Genomic DNA, 19,871 nt, shown 5'->3' with positions numbered 1-19,871 from the left:
GAGGACCCCTGCTCTAAAACATCCCCAATGCTGCAACCTTTCTTCCTCGGGGAGTCGCTCCATCCCCTGGATCACGTTGGCAGCTCTTTTCTGAATCTTTTCCAACTCTACAACATCCTTTTTGAGGTGATTCTGCAGAATGATTCTGCGTCAGAAGAGAGCTTCAGAAGAGCTCTTGCGTATGGCACTGAGGCCCATCAAGTCCAGGACTCCCAGCGACCTGCATCCAGCAATCGCCAGACAGACACCTCTGGAAAGCCCCTGCCCCACGGCCAGTGCCCACTTCCCCCAGCAGTCTCTGTCTCTGAACCCGGAGGGTCCGCTTAGCTACCAGACATAAGGAGGAAAAGGTAGTGGCACCCACCCTGTGGAACGCCCTCCCATCAGATGTCAAAGAGATAAACAACTACCTGACATTCAGAAGACATCTTAAGGCAGCCCTGTTCAGGGAAGTTTTTAATATGTAATGCTGTACTGTTTTTAACACTTGATTGGGAGCCGCCCAGAGTGGCTGGGGAAACTCAGCCAGATGGGCGGGGTATAAATAATAAATTATTATTATTATTATTATTATTATTATTATTATTATTATTATTATTATTATTATGCCAGGCTCTTAAACTGCAAGTTGGTTTTGTACTCCCCACAAATGGATGACATCACCCCCAGGTTTCATTATGCATCTACATAAACTTTCCTCTACTCTTAGAAATGTGCACAACAGATCAGATGACCAAACCAAATAGCCACATGGCTTAGGAGCTGAGGGTCCTGTTCAGCCCTTCAGTCTCTCCGTGATTGTCCAAGGCAGAATTGCAAAACAGGAAAAAGCATGCCACTTTGCTCAAAGTGCATACATGTATCTGGGTCACATAACTTTGCCTTTATCAGCCCACAACCAGGGATTGCCCAGGTGCCAAAATTAATTGATTAACTGATTGCCCAGAAGCATGCAGAGCCCTTCCTATAGCAAACCACCAGTGAAGATGTCAAAAGCTCTGCCAAAAGTAAGCCATCCTCGCTCTCCCCTAAGTAGGGCTGGGTGATATCTGGTTTTCAACATCACAATATATCACCAGCTAAATATCACAATATCTCAATATATCTGCGGCGGCAGAGGGTCTTGCTGGGGGCCCCCGGAACAGTGGAGGGTGCACCTCACTTCCCCCACAGCCGCCGAGGGCCTTGAGGTTCCCAGCAGCGGTGGAAGGCCTTAAAATGCAAGGAAGTAGTAGATGAAAATATGAAATAAACTTCCATTTAATATATTTAATATATTTTCAACCAATTTAAAGAGTAGTTTGTGATTTATTAGTCAAGTTGCATCTGCTTTCCCACTCAGAGGTCTAAGTGGAATATTTGCATGCATAAGCCCCACTGAATTCAACTAAACTTACTTTTCCTTTCCTGGGAGTAAGCCTCATTGAATTCAGTAGGACTTATTTGTGAGTAGACACACATTTGCTTGCACTGCTTACCAACAAACACCCTTAGCATCATGCTCACATAGTACCCAACCTCCCATTTCAGCATAAGGCAGCCAGCTAAATCTTCTCCCCTCCACCCCCCCAGAAGGCCCCCCCAAAAGCCCTCATCCCACCAATCTCTCTCTCTTTTTATCAAAGGCAGGGAGGGAGGGCAAACAAGCAAAAAGATAGTCTCCTTAAAAACAAAAAAACCCTTCCTTTTTAATATGGTGGAAAGCTATTTAGGGGGAACCAACAACATAAACACCCCCAGAAAATAAAAACGAAAACTCTTTCCCCTCTTTTTTTCCACAGGTGGGGGTGAGTGTGAGGAAGAAAGAAGAGCTTTCCAGTGCTTTATTTATATTCTTTGTATATTTTGCCACTGAGTCATTGGAAAGACTCCAGTGAAGCCGATAGAGTTCCTAAGCTCAACAATTCCAGTGATTTCCTAAAAAAAAAAAAAAAAAAGCTCAGAAACTTTTGGGGTGTCCTGGTCTTTGTTTTTTGAAATATGGTAACCCTAGATCTGCTTAGGAGGGAGGAGGGAGAGAGCAAACAAAGCAGGAAACACAGTGCCTTGCTGAAACTCTTATCATGATGTATTCAATGATATGCACAGCCCCCACCCCCAGGGTAGTTTTCTAACCCTCCTCCTAACCCTTACACAAGGTAAAATCTGGTGTCTGTTTATAAAAATTTCCTAGAATCATAGAATCATAGAGTTGGAAGAGACCACAAGGGCCATCGAGTCCAACCCCCTGCCAAGCAGGAAACACCATCAGAGCACTCCTGACATATGGTTGTCAAGCCTCTGCTTAAAGACCTCCAAAGAAGGAGACTCCACCACACTCCTTGGCAGCAAATTCCACTGTCGAACAGCTCTTACGGTAAGGAAGTTCTTCCTAATCTTTAGGTGGAATCTTCTTTCTTGTAGTTTGGATCCATTGCTCCGTGTCCGCTTCTCTGGAGCAGCAGAAAACAACCTTTCTCCCTCCTCTATGTGACATCCTTTTATATATTTGAACATGGCTATCATATCACCCCTTAACCTCCTCTTCTCCAGGCTAAACATGCCCAGCTCCCTTAGCCGTTCCTCATAAGGCATCGTTTCCAGGCCTTTGACCATTTTGGTTGCCCTCCTCTGGACACGTTCCAGTTTGTCAGTGTCCTTCTTGAACTGTGGTGCCCAGAACTGGACACAGTACTCCAGGTGAGGTCTGACCAGAGCAGAATACAGTGGCACTATTACTTCCCTTGATCTAGATGCTATACTCCTATTGATGCAGCCCAGAATTGCGTTGGCTTTTTTAGCTGCCGCGTCACACTGCTAGATCCTTTTCACATGTACTGCTCTCAAGCCAGGTGTCACCCATCTTGTATTTGTGCCTCTCATTTTTTTTGCCCAAGTGCAATACTTTACATTTCTCCCTGTTAAAATTCATCTTGTTTGTTTTGGCCCAGTTCTCTAATCTCTTTGGTTTAAAACAACTTGCAAAGGCCTTGCTAACTTTTGGCCAAGAGTCACATAGAACTCACCCATCACCTCCAACTGCACGTGCATGAAACTCTCCACCTCGTCGCGGAGGGTGCTGTGGGATCGCAGAGGCACGGGAAGGAAGCCATACACCTCTTTGTTGCACACGTACATCTGAACTTCTAAACAAAGCAGGGAGGAGCCACAAAAGGGAGCACATAAAATCAAGATGTCATTGGGCAGCAGAAGACAGACCCCTCTCTGTATCCTTTCCAAGTCAAGGAGTCATGGCCATTGTTACGTTTCACCTCCATATGCATGAAGTTGGGCTAATTGGTGATTAAAATAAATTCTGATGGTACACTTGGCAGCCCACAAAATGCTCCAGTACCCTGTTCAAAGATTTAAAACTAGGTGGAGAACCAGCCCAAGGAATCTGCACTATTTGGGCTACATGCAATTCTACAGGAGCTCAAAATGTAGGAAGGGGTGCTGAAGTCAGCTTCCCAGGACTCTCGGGAAGCTTTTCTTCTTTTTCAAAGCCTCTAGCCCTTATGTTAATTCTCAATAGCAAAAGAGGTGCCTGAACGAAATTTTCTGTGGTTGGGGCACAGCTTCAGCACCCTTGCCTCTCCCATGACCAACAAACCCAGAACAAAAAATTCAAAATATTAAAACACAGAAGAACAAAGTATGCAAAATAAGACCAATTTATGATTTCCCCTCCCCCTCAAGATGCACCATTTATATAGCTTGCTGAAATCCACATCTATTTTTTGTTTTTTGTTGTTGCTAGCAAGGAAAACATAGCATTAGTTATGGTGAGGAGCAAAGATCAAAGTAGAACTGGTTGTGCCTGGAAATCCCAGGAATGCCTCCTTGGATTCATGGATTTGTGTTTCTGTTCAGAAGGCACTTGCCTCAGCTGAACTGAACTGGCCCCAAGCAAGCAGGCAGGTAGCAAAGTAGATCTGCTTCTCCTTGCCCATGCTGCCACCTGGTTGCCCATTCCATGGCAACACTATCCTAGGTGCAGCAATATTTAAAGTGGAGATGGGGAACCTGTGGTCCTCCAGATGTTGTGGGAGTACAATTCCCATCCATTCCATCATGACAGCCAACAGTCCGGAATGAAGGGAACTGGAGTCCAGCACAATCCCCACCCCTCCTGTTTTGAGTCCCACGTGCAGGCAATGGGCCTTTTGGAAACAGAAGCTGCCTGGGAGAGACATCCCTTGAACTCCACACTCTTGTCCCTTGCCACGAGTGATGCCAGCTGATTGATCAGAGGGTGTGGTTGGGGGGGAAATGGCCTCATGGGCCAAACTGCATCCCCAGGGAAGGTAAGACTGACCCTCTGGCCAGATGTTCCCCACCTCTGGAGTAATAATTTCCACAGGGTGCTATTTCCTAACAGCAGGGAGCAGCATGGGGCTATCCAATCTTCTCCTGGCTTCAAAGAGCAGCAGTTGTATGTGATGAGAATGGAGTGTTTCTAGCAGGCAACAAGTTGGGGACTGAAGAAATACTGTGGCTCAATGGTGGAGGACGTGTCTTGCAAGCAAAAACCCTGAGGTCCAATCCTGGGTGTTTCCAGGCAGGGCTACGAGGGACTTTTGCCTGAAACCTCGGAGAGCTGTAGCCAGTCACTATTGATAATGCTGAATTAGACTGGTGAATAGTTTCATAGAATCATAGAGATGCAATGTTGGGAGGGACCACAAGGACCATCTGCTCCAACCTCCTGCAATGATGAAATCACAGTATGACTAGGCATATGGCAGCTTCCTGCATCCCTATTTTCCAAGGCAAAATAAGGGAAAGTATGCAGCTATGCTGAAGAATTGTCTGCAAGGCAGCTCAACAAAGAAAAACCATCTCAATTAATCTTGTTGATCCTCACAAACAGATGCCTCTGCGAGGCCAACACACACAAACCAAGACGGCATCCTTCTCTGTGAGCAAAGATAGGGCTTTGACTCACCTGCCTGCCTGCAGGCAAAGGCAAAGACGATGATGTCATCAAATGCCCAGGTGTAATCCGGATGGGGTGGGTAGAAGACAAGGCTCCGAGTGGCCTCTTTCTGCAGGTTGATAAGAAAGGTGGAGTGCACCATGGGAACAGCAAAGCAGCCCTGGCGGTCTCGCTTCCTGATGGGGATGTAAGCAGGCGTGCGCTTGTAATAGCCCTAGGAGAAGCAGAATGGAAATTCCACATGAGATTTCCTGCAAAGAGAAGCAGGAATAGAGCCCAGCCTAGGAAAACTTGCAACACTTCAGCATCATGTGCAAAATGAGTCTTTGTGCTGAATTATATGAACAGTAAGGCAGGAGAAACGGCGTTTCCGTGTGCTGCTCTGGTTCGCCAGAAGTGACTTAGTCATGCTGGCCACATGACCCAGAAGCTGTCTGCAGACAAACGCCGGCTCCCTCGGCCTATAGAGCAAGATAAGCACCACAAGACAAGAGTTGTCTGCAACTGGACTTAACGGTCAGGGGTCCCTTTACCTTTAAGGCAGGAGCATAAAAAAACAGTCTCATACATGATGACAGCACTTAAGAGCTCTAGCTGCACGGTTTTTAAAAGACTTGCCTCAATAGTTAAACTAACTCATTATTTTAGAGAAAACACATTGTATTAGATCTAAAGAAAAAAGATAGCAAAATTAATTCAGAAGATATTGGTCCTCTTTTACCATGTACTGTAAAAAGAAGCCACTGTTTCCAAAAACACACCATAGACACACAATGTTTTGAAATCAATTGATGTTTACACTTTTCCAATAGGGTAAAGTCAGAACTTGCTTTCTTGGTTCATGTCATAGCTGTTGCAACAAAATGCATAACCTCATTATCTGGCATATCTATAGCAGAGAATATTTCAAGGAAATGTGCAAGCATGGATTTTAACTTGTGTTTAAATACCTCGTTATCTTTTTATGGCTCTAGGTGCTTGATTCTTAATTTGAAGAACATAACCTTTTCTTAAATAAACATTTTTTCAATGAATGAATGCAGATGCTCATCATCCTTGATCCACACACAAAGAGAGATTCTGAAAAAGTGAGAACTGTATTGGCTAGGAGGCAAGGAAGTTGCAGAGAATATGCCTGGTAGATATTTCTCTGTGTTGAATATCTACCAGAAGATCGTTGAGGTCATGTCAGCTGACAATGTGCTTAGCCATGGATATACCAAGTCCTTCATGCCTACTGCCTCAATCATAGTCTTTGGCTGTGGTCTCAAGCACACATGGCAAGAACAGAGTTAAACCAGAGGCTGGGATCCACCTACCTGAGAGGTCATCCCACACCAAAAGTTTGAATAGGCTGCCCGTGAGTCCAGCATCGGAGCCACCACAGTCTTGTTCTCAGCTATCAAAAGGCCCAGAGTGTCAGGGTTCGTCAGGAGATTGTCTGCATCCACAAACTGCAGAATTATGCAGCAAGAAAAAGAAGAGAAAAGTCAGTTCTACAGCAGCTGTTCCAGTTTAAATGTTGTGAATCCCCAAGGTCCAAGGTTGCTGGTGAGCAAGAAACCTTAGCCAACAAATTACTGTGCCCCTGTCTTAGGACCTCAACTTCTAACCTGTGCTTATGATACGCCAACATTTTAAAACTGGCAGCTGCTGGGCCAAATCTGGACCCAGGAGATTTTGGTCCAGCAGATGCAGCCTTGAGATCCAATTGCCAGAAAAATAACTTTTCAGAAAGGAAGGACAGGTATGAAAATGAGAGGCGACAGCTGTGATGTCAGTGAAAGGGAAAAATAAGGATGGTGAGGAGTCAGCCATCTGCTTGGCAAAGGAAAGACATATTGCCCCCCCCCACCTTTCTTATTGCCCCCTATACCTTCTCAGAAGGAAGAGGACGCCAAACTTGGATGGCAGCTGCTTTTCCAAGGGGCATTATATGTACCTTCTCATGGTCACTATTTAGTAGGGACCAAGGCTTTGATATTCTGGTACCTGTTCCTGGTAAATTCTTGTCCGTATTTTGCTTGCAAGGGCAGCTTTGGGGATAACCACATAAGCTAGCACAAGAAGCTAGAACATTCAAGCTACTAGTCATTCCTATGCAGGAGGCAGAGACGTGAATGTGTGAGCACAAGAGCACTAAGGCTCCGTGGAGTTCACAGCCTGCCATTTTCCAGCTGGCAATATTTATTTTGGTCTGCAGTGCGAGGCACCCGTTTGCTTTTCCTTTTAACTAAAAGCACCAGCACCATCTTAGCTTCTAAAACAGCATAGGACAGTATATCGTGAGGCCATTAAAATACAGAAAGTGGAGGAGGCCCTTTTCTGCACATGTAACACAAGGAGGACGCCACTCAGATTGCTGTAAAAACAAATGGCAGAGTGTGTCCCTTTTTTCATCTGTGAAACAGAAGGAGGTATGCTTGGCAGACAACTACAAGAAAAGCCAGCTTAAGCATGCGAGGACACTCCTTCCATAAGAAATCCTTTGAGGAACTGTGCAGGAACTGAGGTCCATTGTGGGCTTATCTCCTAAGAGCCAAGGTACTGCTAGGATTAAAAGAAACTTGATGACGTCTCCACAAACAAACAGGTGCCTCTGCTTTTCATGAGCAGGGCAGCTCCCTCCAGCCCTAGCAAGAAGCACAGAGACACACAAATCACTCCCTGCCAGCAATTCTGGGCTGCAGGCCAGCACCTAATTCCAGAACAGAAGTACAAGGCATGACAAGCCAAGGGGGCTGGCTCCCAGTGAGAACAGCTGGACTTCTACCACTCCATCCCAAAATCCCACCCCAGTTGTGCTTGCCCAGGACTGAAAAGCACCAAGGGAAAGAGCAGCCCACATAAGAATGTCAGCTGTGCCCCCAGCGAGGCGAGGCTGAGGAGGTCAGGGGGCACGAAGGGGCATTGGAGACAGGGAAGTGGCATCATCGCCCCCAAAGATATTCCACTCTGTACTAGAAGAATCAGGTGAGGCAAGGCAGGGCATCACCTGCTGTGATCTGCATTGGATAGTTTCCTTTTAATGCCAGATTTGGCAGTATTTGCAGAACAGCAAAGTGGCAGAAGAAAAGAGCTGGATAAGATCAATGGACAAGGCACTGCCGAGGCAAAGCCAGTCTCACCCCAGAAATGAAGGGCCAGCCGTGAGCTCTCTTCTTCTGTTACTTTTGTTCTCAACCAAAATCTTATTACAAGAAATTGAGGGTTCTGACCAAATACCACATTTGGTTTTGAGAAGAGGTCTTTCCCCACTGCAGGGCTGGGGCAGGGGGCAGAAAGGCTGCCTTTCCCTATGGAGAGTCCAAGGGCTGTGACTTGAGATCTCTAATGGAGGGACCACCAAGCTTTTCGACCAGTGGTCACAATAACTGTTCCCCCACCCCCCGCACTTCACTTCTCTCCCTTCCCCCAGGGAAAGGAAGAGAGAAAAGTGCAAACATACATGCTTCATTTTCCCAAGGGATCTGGTTAAAAGTCAGATCCAGCAGAATTATCCAGAGGTTTGGGAGGCCCTCAGGGCTGAAAGAGGAAATGAAGTAAAGTGTTGCTCCACCAACTTCCGCTTTCAGTTCTATGTACTTTTCTGAGGAGAGACGGGTGACCTCATCACTTCATGACTCAGGAGGAAGACCACGGTGGGGGGCTCAGAGGCTTGGTAGGAACAGGGGAAATGCCGTGAGGGCACCTTTGCACCCACAGGCGTCATCTTAGCAACCTCTGCCCTAGGGCCCTTGGTGGCACACGCATCCTTCCCTTCTCTGTGCAACGTCAGAGGCCCTTGGCTTGGCCAAAGCTACTTCCCAGGTCAAAGGGGAGGCCCTGGTTCAGAATGTATTGAAAGCTTGGAAACAAGTCTGCTCACTTCTCCCAAATTTCCTTGGGAGGTAGGGGATGTAACAAAAACAATCCTTAGCGCTTAGGCAAATTATTCTCAAAGAGCTTCACATCATTCTCCGTAATCCCTACAACAACCCTATAAAGCTAAGTCAGAATTATCATCCTCAGATTTCCGCTTTGCCTGGGGTGGGGTGAAGAGGGATTATCACGGCAAAGGTGATAATGAAGTCACCTGAAGTCCAAAATCCAAAAACATCCTACAATTAACGCAGGGAATGAACCACAGGGAAAGGAACAGCTGCACAATCTGACAGAAGCAAAAAGTGGGGCTGGTTTGAAAGGAGGCATTCCCAGCCCAAACACTATAACCATTAAATGACACAGTTGTTTACTGAAGTATCCCTAGAAAAGTCAGGCTTGTTTCCCAGCCATGGGAATTAAAACTGCGCAGCCCACACTGGTCTCCAGATTATCTCTCTCAGCTGTGCGGCTGAGCAGGGCACTAGCATGCGCTGAAAGCCCTCCTGGATGTGCAGACTGCTGGGCTGCCACACAGCATACAGTGATGCCCTAAATCAAGGTCCCTGGAAGTCAGTCATCAGATCTTAGAAATGCAGCTCCCCCACCCTGGCTTCCCTCCCAAGCCTCTCCTTACCAGGATGTAGTCAGCCCACATGTCCCGGGCAGACTGCAGCGCTGCCTGGCGAAGCTTCATGACATGTTCATAACGGGAATTGGACCAGTGCTTGGGACCTTCCTCATCCAGATAGGACCTGCCAGGGACAGCGAGGCTCAAGGTGAGGTCACATAAAGAAATCACCTTCTTCCCCACCCTACCTGCCCCAACAGAGGAATCTAGATGCGCTAAATGCTAACGGATGGGGGCTACCCAACAAAGTGCTTCAGCCAGCACAAGGTTTTCTACAGAACGTCTCCCTCTCCCATGCATCCCCATGCCCTCTCCAGATCTGCTCTGGAGGGTTGAGAGAGCCCCCCAGAACAGATGGGGGGAGTGCCATTGCACTAGTGGAAGCATTTTGCTACCCGAAGGGATTTTGTGACCTTCATCAGTTGGCTCTTATCCTTATGACACAGATAAGCTTGAAAAACAGGGAGAGTAGGTGCTGAAAGCAGAAGAGGCTACTAAGGTCCTTTACACACTTACCTGTGAGCAAGTGCCATGGAATCTGGTAGGACTTATTTCTGAGTAGACGTAGACTGGATTACAGTGTAAAGGTTTCCAGTGTCTTGGCACTGCAAAGAATCTTGCCTTTCCTCCCAACTAGTAAAATAGATTTAGTTCAAATTGCAGAATTGTGTAAAACAAGAGGAAACTACACAACTCTGTTCAATTTGCATAGTTTATACTAGAAGCAGAAGCTGCTTTTCCTTGCACAGAATTTGAATTCATTTTATTTTTAAATGCAGAGTAAACACAGCCTGGCCACAGGGTATCATTCGCCAGAAGCCTCGTTTGGGCCATTCATCCGTGGCCACAACGTGCAGTTTTGATGTGCCTGTGGTGCAGTGTCCGAGGTGCATGCCCTGCCTTGCTGAACAGAGCCATCCAGGGGAACGGGGTGGGGGTGGGGCTACCCAAGTTGACTCGCTTATGCAATCCACCCACCGTTTTCTACAAGCTGCCCATCAACAAGTCTATGTCTGCAAAACATAAGGCAAAAAAACAAGTTTGTGGAACTCAACCACAGAGCAGTCTCTGTGTTCTCACTCTCTCCTTGGGAATTGGATCCCTCTTCAAATCAAGTTTCTGTTTTCTTTTCCCTTCTCTTCACCTCTCCCCACAAATACTGGAGCCCCCTTTCTCTCCTCCCTTCCCCACAATGCTGGTTTGCTCACCTGGGTTGCTCCATGGGCCGCCACTCCACCGAGTGATACATGTTCTGTACATTCATCAGCCATTCCCGAAGCACAGCTGTCGTGTTGTCCACGTTGTGATCAGTTGCCACCCTAAAAGACACGCAAGGCAATGGATTTGGAAGCTTCATTCCTCCCCACCTCACACTTCCAGGCTTGCAAACAGCCATTTGCCAAGGTTACCCAAAATGTAGGACACCAGTATTTTAGCATCTGCACAGGTTTCTAACTGGGCACAAACTTCATTTGAAAATGTATACCCCACACTTTGAATAATTTCTTCCAGAGCACAGCTTACAGTCTCCAAGAAAAACCAGCCCCAGTTGATGATTTAAAAAATGTACAAAATTACAGTTCAGCTAAAGAAAAAACAAGCATAGAAAGTGAAGTACAAGAAACAGAACATAAAACAGTGAAAGAAAAACTCAAGCTGCAGGAACAGAGCTGACGTAACTTGGGAAAGTTTGGGAGAAACACTTTTGACAAATGTAAAAACACAACAAAGTTGGGGTCTGCTTCACTCAGGGGAGGATCTCAGAGAACTGGTGCTGCAACGTCAAAAGCAGATGCTCGAGTCACAGCATGCAGGGATGTGCAGCACCATCAAGAGCCCTTCCTGGCTTAGGAAAGCAATTCCCTTCAGAGAAGAAAAGGCCCACACAAGGGCAAGTTTCCAGAAATGGCTCTAGAGTTCCCACGCCTTCTCCAGAAGACTCTGCCTCCCTCCCATTGTGCCACTCTCACGCCGTGGAGCCTGGTCCTCTCCCTCCCCCCTGCATCCATTCTCCCACGTGGATTTTATCTGTGGGTCAGCAAATCTGCTGCCTCTTTGGACAGCCCTGTCCTGAAGGCCCAAAGAAGCAATGGGAATCCTGCGGCCCAATAACTGCACTTGGCTCCATGCGGCCGGGGGGGGGGGGGGCAAGAGAACAAAGGATGTCCTGCCCAGCTCCAGCTCCCACCCACCACCCGTGAGTGCCCCAGCTATGATTACCCCACCATATTTTTAAAAGATCAGACAGCACTCCTCATTCCGAGCCAGGATGAGACATCCTAAGCCCATAGCATCTGATATTTTAGAAACTCCTGTCAGCCCCAGTCAGTGTGGAGATCTGTGTGAGCCGACCTCACAGTTCTTCAGGCCATGTATGTTGAGGATCACGTTTCTTGCAGATTAATTTGTTGACTGTAACTAACCTCCTCCCAAACCTTGCTACTTACAATGAGTATGTTTCTTATTCTTATGTGCATCATGATCCTTACATCTCCCTAAACCTGACAAATTGCCACCTATTACTCTGCCTCCATTCTTCATTAGGATGAGCCGCCGCCCCATCAGATCAGGGCCTCTTGGGGCTGTCAAGCCACTCAGATCCTCCTGGCCAGCTGCCAGAACAGGAGAGGGGGAGACAGAAGGCGGCCAGTGTTTCCTTTTACCACACTTTCCATAGCTGCAAGATGTTCCAGTAATGAAATGTTGCTGCCTTGGGGGGGGGCACTTTGCACATGTTCTGAGGTATCATATTACATCTTTTTGAAATGGATTCTGACTTAGGCTGCCAGCCATTATGGAGAGCAATGTTGGTGCCCAAAGGCTTGCAAACCAATTTCACAGTGAATGACGATTTTGGGTCCACTGAACATCAACCAAAAACTAGGCACAGCCTCAAAAACTACACAAAATTAATATATGATATTAAACGTATCTACTTGCTTTTAAAAGTATCAAAGCAGGCAAGGAAGGGGAAAATTAACCCTGCCCTTCCTTACTGTGATACAGTATCTGTTTGAGTGGGGGGCATTTTGGTGCCAAAGTGACTGTCAGCTTCAGAAGAGGGATTTTATTCAAGACCACCATCAAGGGAGGGATCAATTATCAGCCACTACTGCTGATATAATTCACATTTTTTTAAAGCTGCTTATTAAATCCAAAGAAATGCAGTATTTTGCTAAATATAGAAAATAAAATGAAAATTCACTTTTGAATTCCAGCCTGCGGATGGAATTGGCTGCAAAACAACTTCAGTCCAAGCCACTCATGTACAGTTGCTCGGTCCCAGCTCCTGCCAACCTAGCAGTTCAAAAGCACGTCAAAGTGCAAGTAGATAAATAGGTACTGCTCCTGCGGGAAGGTAAACGGCGTTTCCGTGCGCAGCTCTGGTTCACCAGAAGCGGCTTAGTCATGCTGGCCACATGACCCGAAAGCTGTACACCGGCTCCCTCGGCCAATAAAGCGAGATGAGCGCTGCAACCCCAGAGTTGGTAACGACTGGACCTAATGGTCAGGGGTCCCTTTACCTTTACCCTAAAAGGGGGGTCTCACTCTGTTGAAAGTGGGGTGTGGAGCGTGGACGCGCCGCTCCACAAGTTCCGGATGGCCATTTGCCCTGCTTGCTCGAGCTGAGTTTCCTGCATGGCAGGGGGTTGGACTAGATGACCCACGGTGCCCTCCCCCCTCTACACTGCTAGGATTCCGGGCGAAACATGCGCGTGGCAGCCGCACAGCCATCATCCGGGTGCCGCGGCTCGGAGCGGCCTCCTCGCGAGCAAGCTGCGCGGCGAGCGCGCTGGGCTTTCGGCGGCGAGCGAGGCTGCGCGGGAACTGCGCGATGGGAAGCGGCTTGGGAAGCGGCTCCTGGGACTGGGCCGCCCGGCAAGGCCGGCCCCTCGCTCACTCACCAAAGCGCCAGGCGGTCCTTGGGATGGCGCAGCCTCTCCAGGCAGCCGAGCGCGGCGGGCAGCGAGTGCGCCGCGTTGCGCGCCAGCAGGGCCAGCAGGACGCGCGGCGGCCGCGCCGGAGACTCGGGCACCCAGCGCTCCTCCGGGAAGTAGCCGCGCGCCCGCCCGCCGCTCCACGCCAGCAGCGCCGCCAGCGCCAGCCACGCACCCCGGCGCGCCGCCGCCGCCGCCGCCGCCATCGCCTCGCCCGGAGCACCAAGCGCCGCCTTCCCGGCAGGAAGCAGCCGCCCCCGAAGGCGGCCCTCCGACACCAACGCCAGGCCGGCGGGGCGGCGGCGCGCCTCGCTCCTTCCAGGACGGACGCGCCCGGGCTGCGCGCTCCCAGCAGCGAGCGAGCCACGTGGCCGGCGAAGGCATCCCCCGGCCGCAGAGGCGCTTCGCAGAAGGGAGCTGCTTTGCTTAGGCGGGCAGAGACGTTTTGGGGACAACGGCTTTTTGGTTTTTTGAATACTGGATCTTCCTCCGCAAGGGCAAATCCGGATTACATAGCGGGGGCGGGGCGGTATATTTATAGAGACAGATTTATAAACCACTTAAGCAACTCTCTACAACAGTGCATAAAATTAAAATGTAAATAAAAACAACTTAAAGACACCCCCCCCAAAAAAAAATCCCACAAAGGAATGAATACACTTAAAATTAATTAAAACGCAGATGAAATCAGTACGGCACTTCTGGGTGCTACATATTAAGTACAGCATACAAGGAAGCTGAGAGCAGTAAAGATAGACAGGGATAAGGTGAGAAAGTCCCATGAGAAAAGGATCAAAGGACTGGCGTTGGGGATGCGATAATGCTCTTCAACTCTCTGCAGGATGGCCACACAGAACCAGTGACATAGTGTGGGTTGCCAGTGCCCAGGGCTACGTGGAGGGAGGGAAACGGATGGAGTGTGTATGCACATTCAACTAAGAGCATCATCCAAAAGATCCGCAGGTGCAGAGATAAGAAGAATTGTTGCATTGTCAGGAGAGGTGACTTCTTGGTTCACATGGAGACACCATTTTCAATGGATCCCTGTGACAGAAGCGCAAAGCTGTATTGAGACAGCACCAAGCATTGAAACTTTGCGCCCCCAACAATTTTGCGCCTGGGGCAGCCGCCCTGTGGTCCCTCCCACACTACACCACCACACAGTTCAAGGCAAAGACATGTTCTCTGCTGTCCCAGAGGGCAGGACTGGATCTCATGGGCTGAGGTGACAGGAGTATACAGTATTTCAGTTGATCATTGGGAGAAAGGAGCAACTGGACAATCAACCTAGAGGGGGGTCAGGTGTCTCTCTCTAGCTCTGGGTTGATGAGATTACCTGCAAGGCTCCCACCAACACTATGAAAAAATGTTGACACAGCGTCCTCCTATCAGCCATTTTGGGCGTCTTCCAGCATCTGGCCTGTCCAGATTTGCCAGCTGGACACTCACAAGATCCAGGTTTGTTTCTTGGAATTATTTAGTGGAGTGGCAGGAAGTGCAGCTGCAGCTCTGTGTCCCAAGATAACCTCCCCACCAGCAGCCCCCCCCCCACACACACTCCTTGCAGCCAGGGATGCTGCAAATGCATCTGCACATAGTATGTTCTGTAGGAAATAGTCACAGCCAGCTGCATTAGAACATCTGGAGTTGCATCAGAACAAGACTGTGATCCAAGCACACATCTTCTGTCCCGGGGGGATGTTTGAACACAACAGTCTCTTTGCTTAACCCAACTGAAAGCCTGCTTTATTCAGTCCCCATAGTGGTGATCCAGGTGTGTTTAAACACACACAACTACCAACAGCTGGAAAGTTTGCTACTGTTTGTCCCAGCAAATAGTGGGTGCTGTTTGTCCCTCTAAATAGTGTGGAAAGGCAGGGGGCTTGCCTTTGTGTGTTTACTTAGAAGTGCTACTCAGTTTTAAGTAGCTTTTGAGGGTGATGTCACTGTTCTATCACTAGTGATAGTTTAAACATTATTGCCATTGTTGGTTTGATGGTATAGTTTGTGTGGTTTGATTTCAGATGATGTTTGTACATTGCCTTAAAAGGTGATCACTGGATTTAATATTAAACCCATTAAGAATAAGAATTCAGTGGGGCTTACTCCCAAGTAAGTCTGCATAGGAGTGCTGCTGTGCAGCCCAATCCTATGCAAACCCATTCAGCAGTCCCACAGACTGCTCCAAGATAAGTGCACAGCGTTGCCTCTTCTTTAAGCCAACCTCCTTGGCTCTTGGTTCTGCTCTTTCTCAACAGCACTGGCAGCAAAGGTAGGTCTCTTGTTCAGAGTTCTCTCCCCAGTCCAACAGGTGACTCCCATGGTGCCACGGCTGCAGCCAGGTGGAAGGTCTGCTGGTGTAGATCAGGGGTGCAGCACCTGTGGCCCTTCAGATCTGCTGGACTTCAAATCCTGCAGTGTGACAGCTTGGGGAGATAGAGAAGGTGAGTAGATTGACCAAAAAACCATCCCAGAACTGGGTTCCGGTGCATTCCACCAGGAAAAAAGCACGGACTATTTTTATGTTAAGACTTTAATAGTACAAGAAGCAATGTTGTTTGTTTGCATGGCAGCATCAACAGATAAAGGTTCTCCAGTGCATCAACACCTCCCTGAGGGCTTTGGCCCAGCTGGGTCAGGCCTCCGCCTTGCCTGGATGGAGGACAGTGGAGAAGTTTGCCCCCTGGACAAAGATAAGACTTCAGTGAGGGGCAGGAGGCAAGGGGAGGGCGCTGCCTCAGGGGCCAGGATCCACCGGGGAAGCAGATCCTGACAAGTCTTTCCTTCCCGCTTGTTCCTGATGCAGATCTTCCCTCAGCCCTTCTCCCCAGGCAGGGAGAGGGTGCCATCTTGGGGTCTGCCTCAGGTGCCCAGAGGTCTTGGGCTGCCCTCTTCTTCCCCTACATTTGCCTCTCGCTCAGTTCAGAAGGTGGTCTAGAAGGAAAGGGAAAAGGCTTTCCCCCTCTTCACTTGTGTTGCTGAAAGGAAAGGAGGAGGGCAGAAAAAGGGCCAGGAAAAGAAATTCTGTGACCTGTTTGCCCATCCTAAGATGGAGAAGCTTTGTACCTCAAAACAAATCACATTCCAGTATTGTGGAATATTGTGCCAAGAGAGATTCAGCAGCTGCTGCCCTCTGCTTCCATGCTGAAATGTTTTCTGTGCCGCCAGGTTTATGCAGGTGATTAGGAAGACATTTTGTAAAAAATGCTTTTTATTAATTTTATTACTTACTACAAACATACACAATAAAATCACCAAAATAATGACTACAAACAAAAGAAGATATAGAAATAAAAAAGCAAAAAGAGAGAAAAGAAAATAAGAAAAAAACATACCAAATACATACATGCAACCATAAATCTATCAGTCTTGCATATTGACTTATGTCACCATATTCTTTAATCTTCATTCCTTTTCTTCTCAAATAGACTTCCATCTTCCTCTAAACAGGTCTATTTTATCTATTTGTTAAACTGCTCCTATTATGCTTTCTTCATTTCTACTGTTTTCCACATACTATACTAATAATTCATACTGTGGTTTGCAAAAGTTAATCAAAGCAAATCCAAGTTTCTACTTGGGGACACTGGTTTTTCACATAATCTCTATATATTCCCCATTCATTTTGGAATTTTTGGTTAGGTTGTCTCCTAATCGCATCTGTCATTGTTGCCAACTTGAGATATTCAAATAGCTTATCCTGCCATTCCTTTTTTGTTGGTACTTTTTCACTTTTCCAATGCCTAGCTACTAATATTCTACCTGCCGTTGTGGCATATAATAATATTCTCTTTTTTTCGTTTGGTATATCCGAGTCCAAAATACTCAACAAGAAAGCTTCTGGGTTTTTATATATATATAAAGGTTTGCTTAAACATATTCTTCACAGTTCTTCAGAGGTCTAGAATATGGGAAGTCCGTTTGAAATTTAATAATTCGGATTGTAATTTGGTTTTTTTAATTTTTATTTAATTTGTTATTATTTTGTATTGGATTATGATTTGATTTGTTATAAATTGGAAGTTTAATGAAAAATTATTAAAACAAAACAAAACAAATTCTTCAGCTCCTCTTATATAATATCCCAAAAATCCTTTTTTTTTCTCTTTCAATCCCACCACACCTCCAGCAAGTGTTACGATCTCATTTTATACTTTTTGGAGTTTGCTGGGAGTTATATACCACCTGTAGAACATCTTCAAAAGATTTTCCTTTAGTGTACAACAGGCCGTGTATTTCCATGTTTTGTTCCACAATCTTTCCCATGCTGATAATTGGATGTTCCTACCAATATCTTTCGCCCACTTAATCATTATCTCTTTTACCTCCTCATCTTTCACCTCCCATTCTAAAAGGAGTCTATACATACTGGAAATTATTCTTTTCTTGTTTGGTATTAGATCGTTATCTATTTTTGATTCTTCCACTGCAAAACCTTTTTTGTTATCTATCCTAAATACCTCTGCTGATTGATAGATAGATAGATAGATAATACTTTATTTGGCTATAAGCCCACAAGGTAAAACCAATCAATAAATAAAATAGCATTTTACATTCTAAAATATCAACTAAAATATTTCAACGCATAATCTCCTTCACGTTACATACAATCTCTAGATGTACCATATTGTGGCCTTGAATATAAAGATGGTGGATAAAGTTTACTAGATTTTTAATAGTCATGCAGCATTCCATGAAGTCTTTTATATGAAAGAACTGAATTCAGGAATCTGGCAACCTGTAATGTTCTATAAGAGACAATGTCTTGGAGTAGGTAGGCTAGATGTAATTCAGGTGGTTTAGCAACAGTTTCCAAAATGATTGAACTCAGAATCCTTGATCGAGGAACAATATATAAAGGACAATTAAACAAGATATGATAAAGGGATTCTATTGATTTGTTGTCACATGCGCATAAAACAGAGGTTTTACCGTTGGAAAATCTATTGCTCAGCACATTTGAGGGGAACACATTAAATCTGGCTCTAACAAAAGCGAATCTATGCGACGCAACCGATAAGGTAGACAGATATTGAGGTATCTGGGACATAAATGTAATGCCCTGATTTATCGGGGAACATGTACCTCCACCTGTAGTAAGATTTTGTTGCAGATCAACCTCCTCCAATCTTTGTTTGATGACCTTTTTTGCAGTAATTAGATCTAATTTTAGTATATCGGAAGGAGAGATTCCATAAGACAACATTTTGGAATGGATTTTTGTTGCCCATGGGCTGGTGAATTCATCTCTCCAAAGGCACTGAATAAGATGGTAATTGGGCAATTTATGCCAAAGGGACAGCCAGTAATTAAAGGCATGTCTCCACATCAGGATCTCTAAGGAGGGGGTCTTAAGTTCTAGGCGAATAGCCGAGTTGCTTACACAGGAGGGTAGTTTCAAAAGGCGTCTGAGAAAAAGATTTTGCAATGTCACCAGAGGCATGAGGTTTACAAAAGCGCCCCATAAAGGGACCGCATAGGCCATAGTTGGCTACTGATTGATAATATTGTAGCCAACCCATCAGGTGATGTTTTATTTCCTCGTATTTTTTCACTTTCGGTTTGTAATCTTCTTCTTCCAAGAGGTCTTTATATGTAGCCCAATTAGGAACACATCTTTCCAGACTCACCTTGAGCAGCTCAAAGAGGCTGGGACATTGCTGGAACAACTCTTGGGTTGGGGCAAATGGCTAAAATGTTTTACAAAGCTTTAAATGGTTCTAATTTGGGTTCTTCTGTTTTGTTTTTGACAGGTTGAGGTTGATTAAATGTTTTGTTGGGGTTGGCAGTTATTTTAAGTTGGGTATAATAAACTGCTTATTGTTGTTGTTGTTGTTATTGGTTTCTATTGATATACTGGTTTGTTTGTTGCCTGTACAGGATATTCTGTTTTTTAATGTTTGATGTTTTGTTGTATTTTTATATATGCTGTAAGCCGCCCAGAGTGGCTGGGGAAACTTCTTGTTGGTCTCTGATTTTAACATTTTATATAGTTTTTATTGTGTGATTTTACATGTAATTGTTGTACACTGCTGTCAGAGCCGCCCTAGGTCCCAGCTCACAAAGGACCAACGCTGCTTCGTTGTTAAATACAAAAGTCTTTATTGAAGTTCAGTTTCACTTCCACAGCCGCAGCGCGCAGCCCTACGTCTCAGGCTTTAGACCGCTGATGCTCCGTCTGAATCTCCTCCCCCTATACACCAGTTTAAGACCCTCGCCTTACTCCACCTTTTCCTCTGCTCTTTCCTCCTCTGGGTCCGCCTGCCCGCCGGGGTCTCGCCCTTTCTAGACTCTTCTGACGCTGATTCCCCTGAGCCTTCTCCCTCCCTCCGGCGGGCTTTAGGAGCTGGTTCCCCATCCGGGTCTCCTGCTGTCCCCCGCGCCTGCACATTTGAACTTGGCGCGCGCGCCCAGCCAGCAACTTTCCTCCTGACCGTTTCACTGCTGCTGTCACTGCTTCCCCCTTCGGGGGGGCTAGCTGCAACTGACCTCCCCTCCATTCCCCCACTCTCCGATGGAGGCG

General features: G+C 46.6%; 1 protein-coding gene across 1 annotated transcript in view; it reads right to left on the bottom strand.

The window, feature by feature from the left end:
• COLGALT1 (collagen beta(1-O)galactosyltransferase 1) overlaps nt 1-13,569 on the bottom strand; it is a 33,071-nt gene extending 19,502 nt beyond the window's left edge. Inside the window, exons 1-6 of the mRNA XM_083599865.1 lie at nt 13,316-13,569; nt 10,619-10,729; nt 9,417-9,534; nt 6,238-6,372; nt 4,928-5,132; nt 3,006-3,125 (exon numbers count right to left, since the gene is read on the bottom strand). Of these exons, the coding sequence (XP_083455991.1) occupies nt 3,006-3,125; nt 4,928-5,132; nt 6,238-6,372; nt 9,417-9,534; nt 10,619-10,729; nt 13,316-13,554 (928 nt within the window). The 5' untranslated portion in view covers nt 13,555-13,569. The remainder of the gene's footprint in view (nt 1-3,005; nt 3,126-4,927; nt 5,133-6,237; nt 6,373-9,416; nt 9,535-10,618; nt 10,730-13,315) is intronic.
• Between the last annotated feature and the right edge of the window lie 6,302 nt (nt 13,570-19,871).

This window comes from Podarcis filfolensis (assembly GCF_964270895.1).
Source record: "Podarcis filfolensis genome assembly, chromosome: 2".
In the NCBI taxonomy this organism is placed as follows: Eukaryota; Metazoa; Chordata; class Lepidosauria; order Squamata; family Lacertidae; genus Podarcis; species Podarcis filfolensis.
Note: the sequence above shows the minus strand (reverse complement) of the source record. Positions and strands in the feature narration are given on the sequence as shown.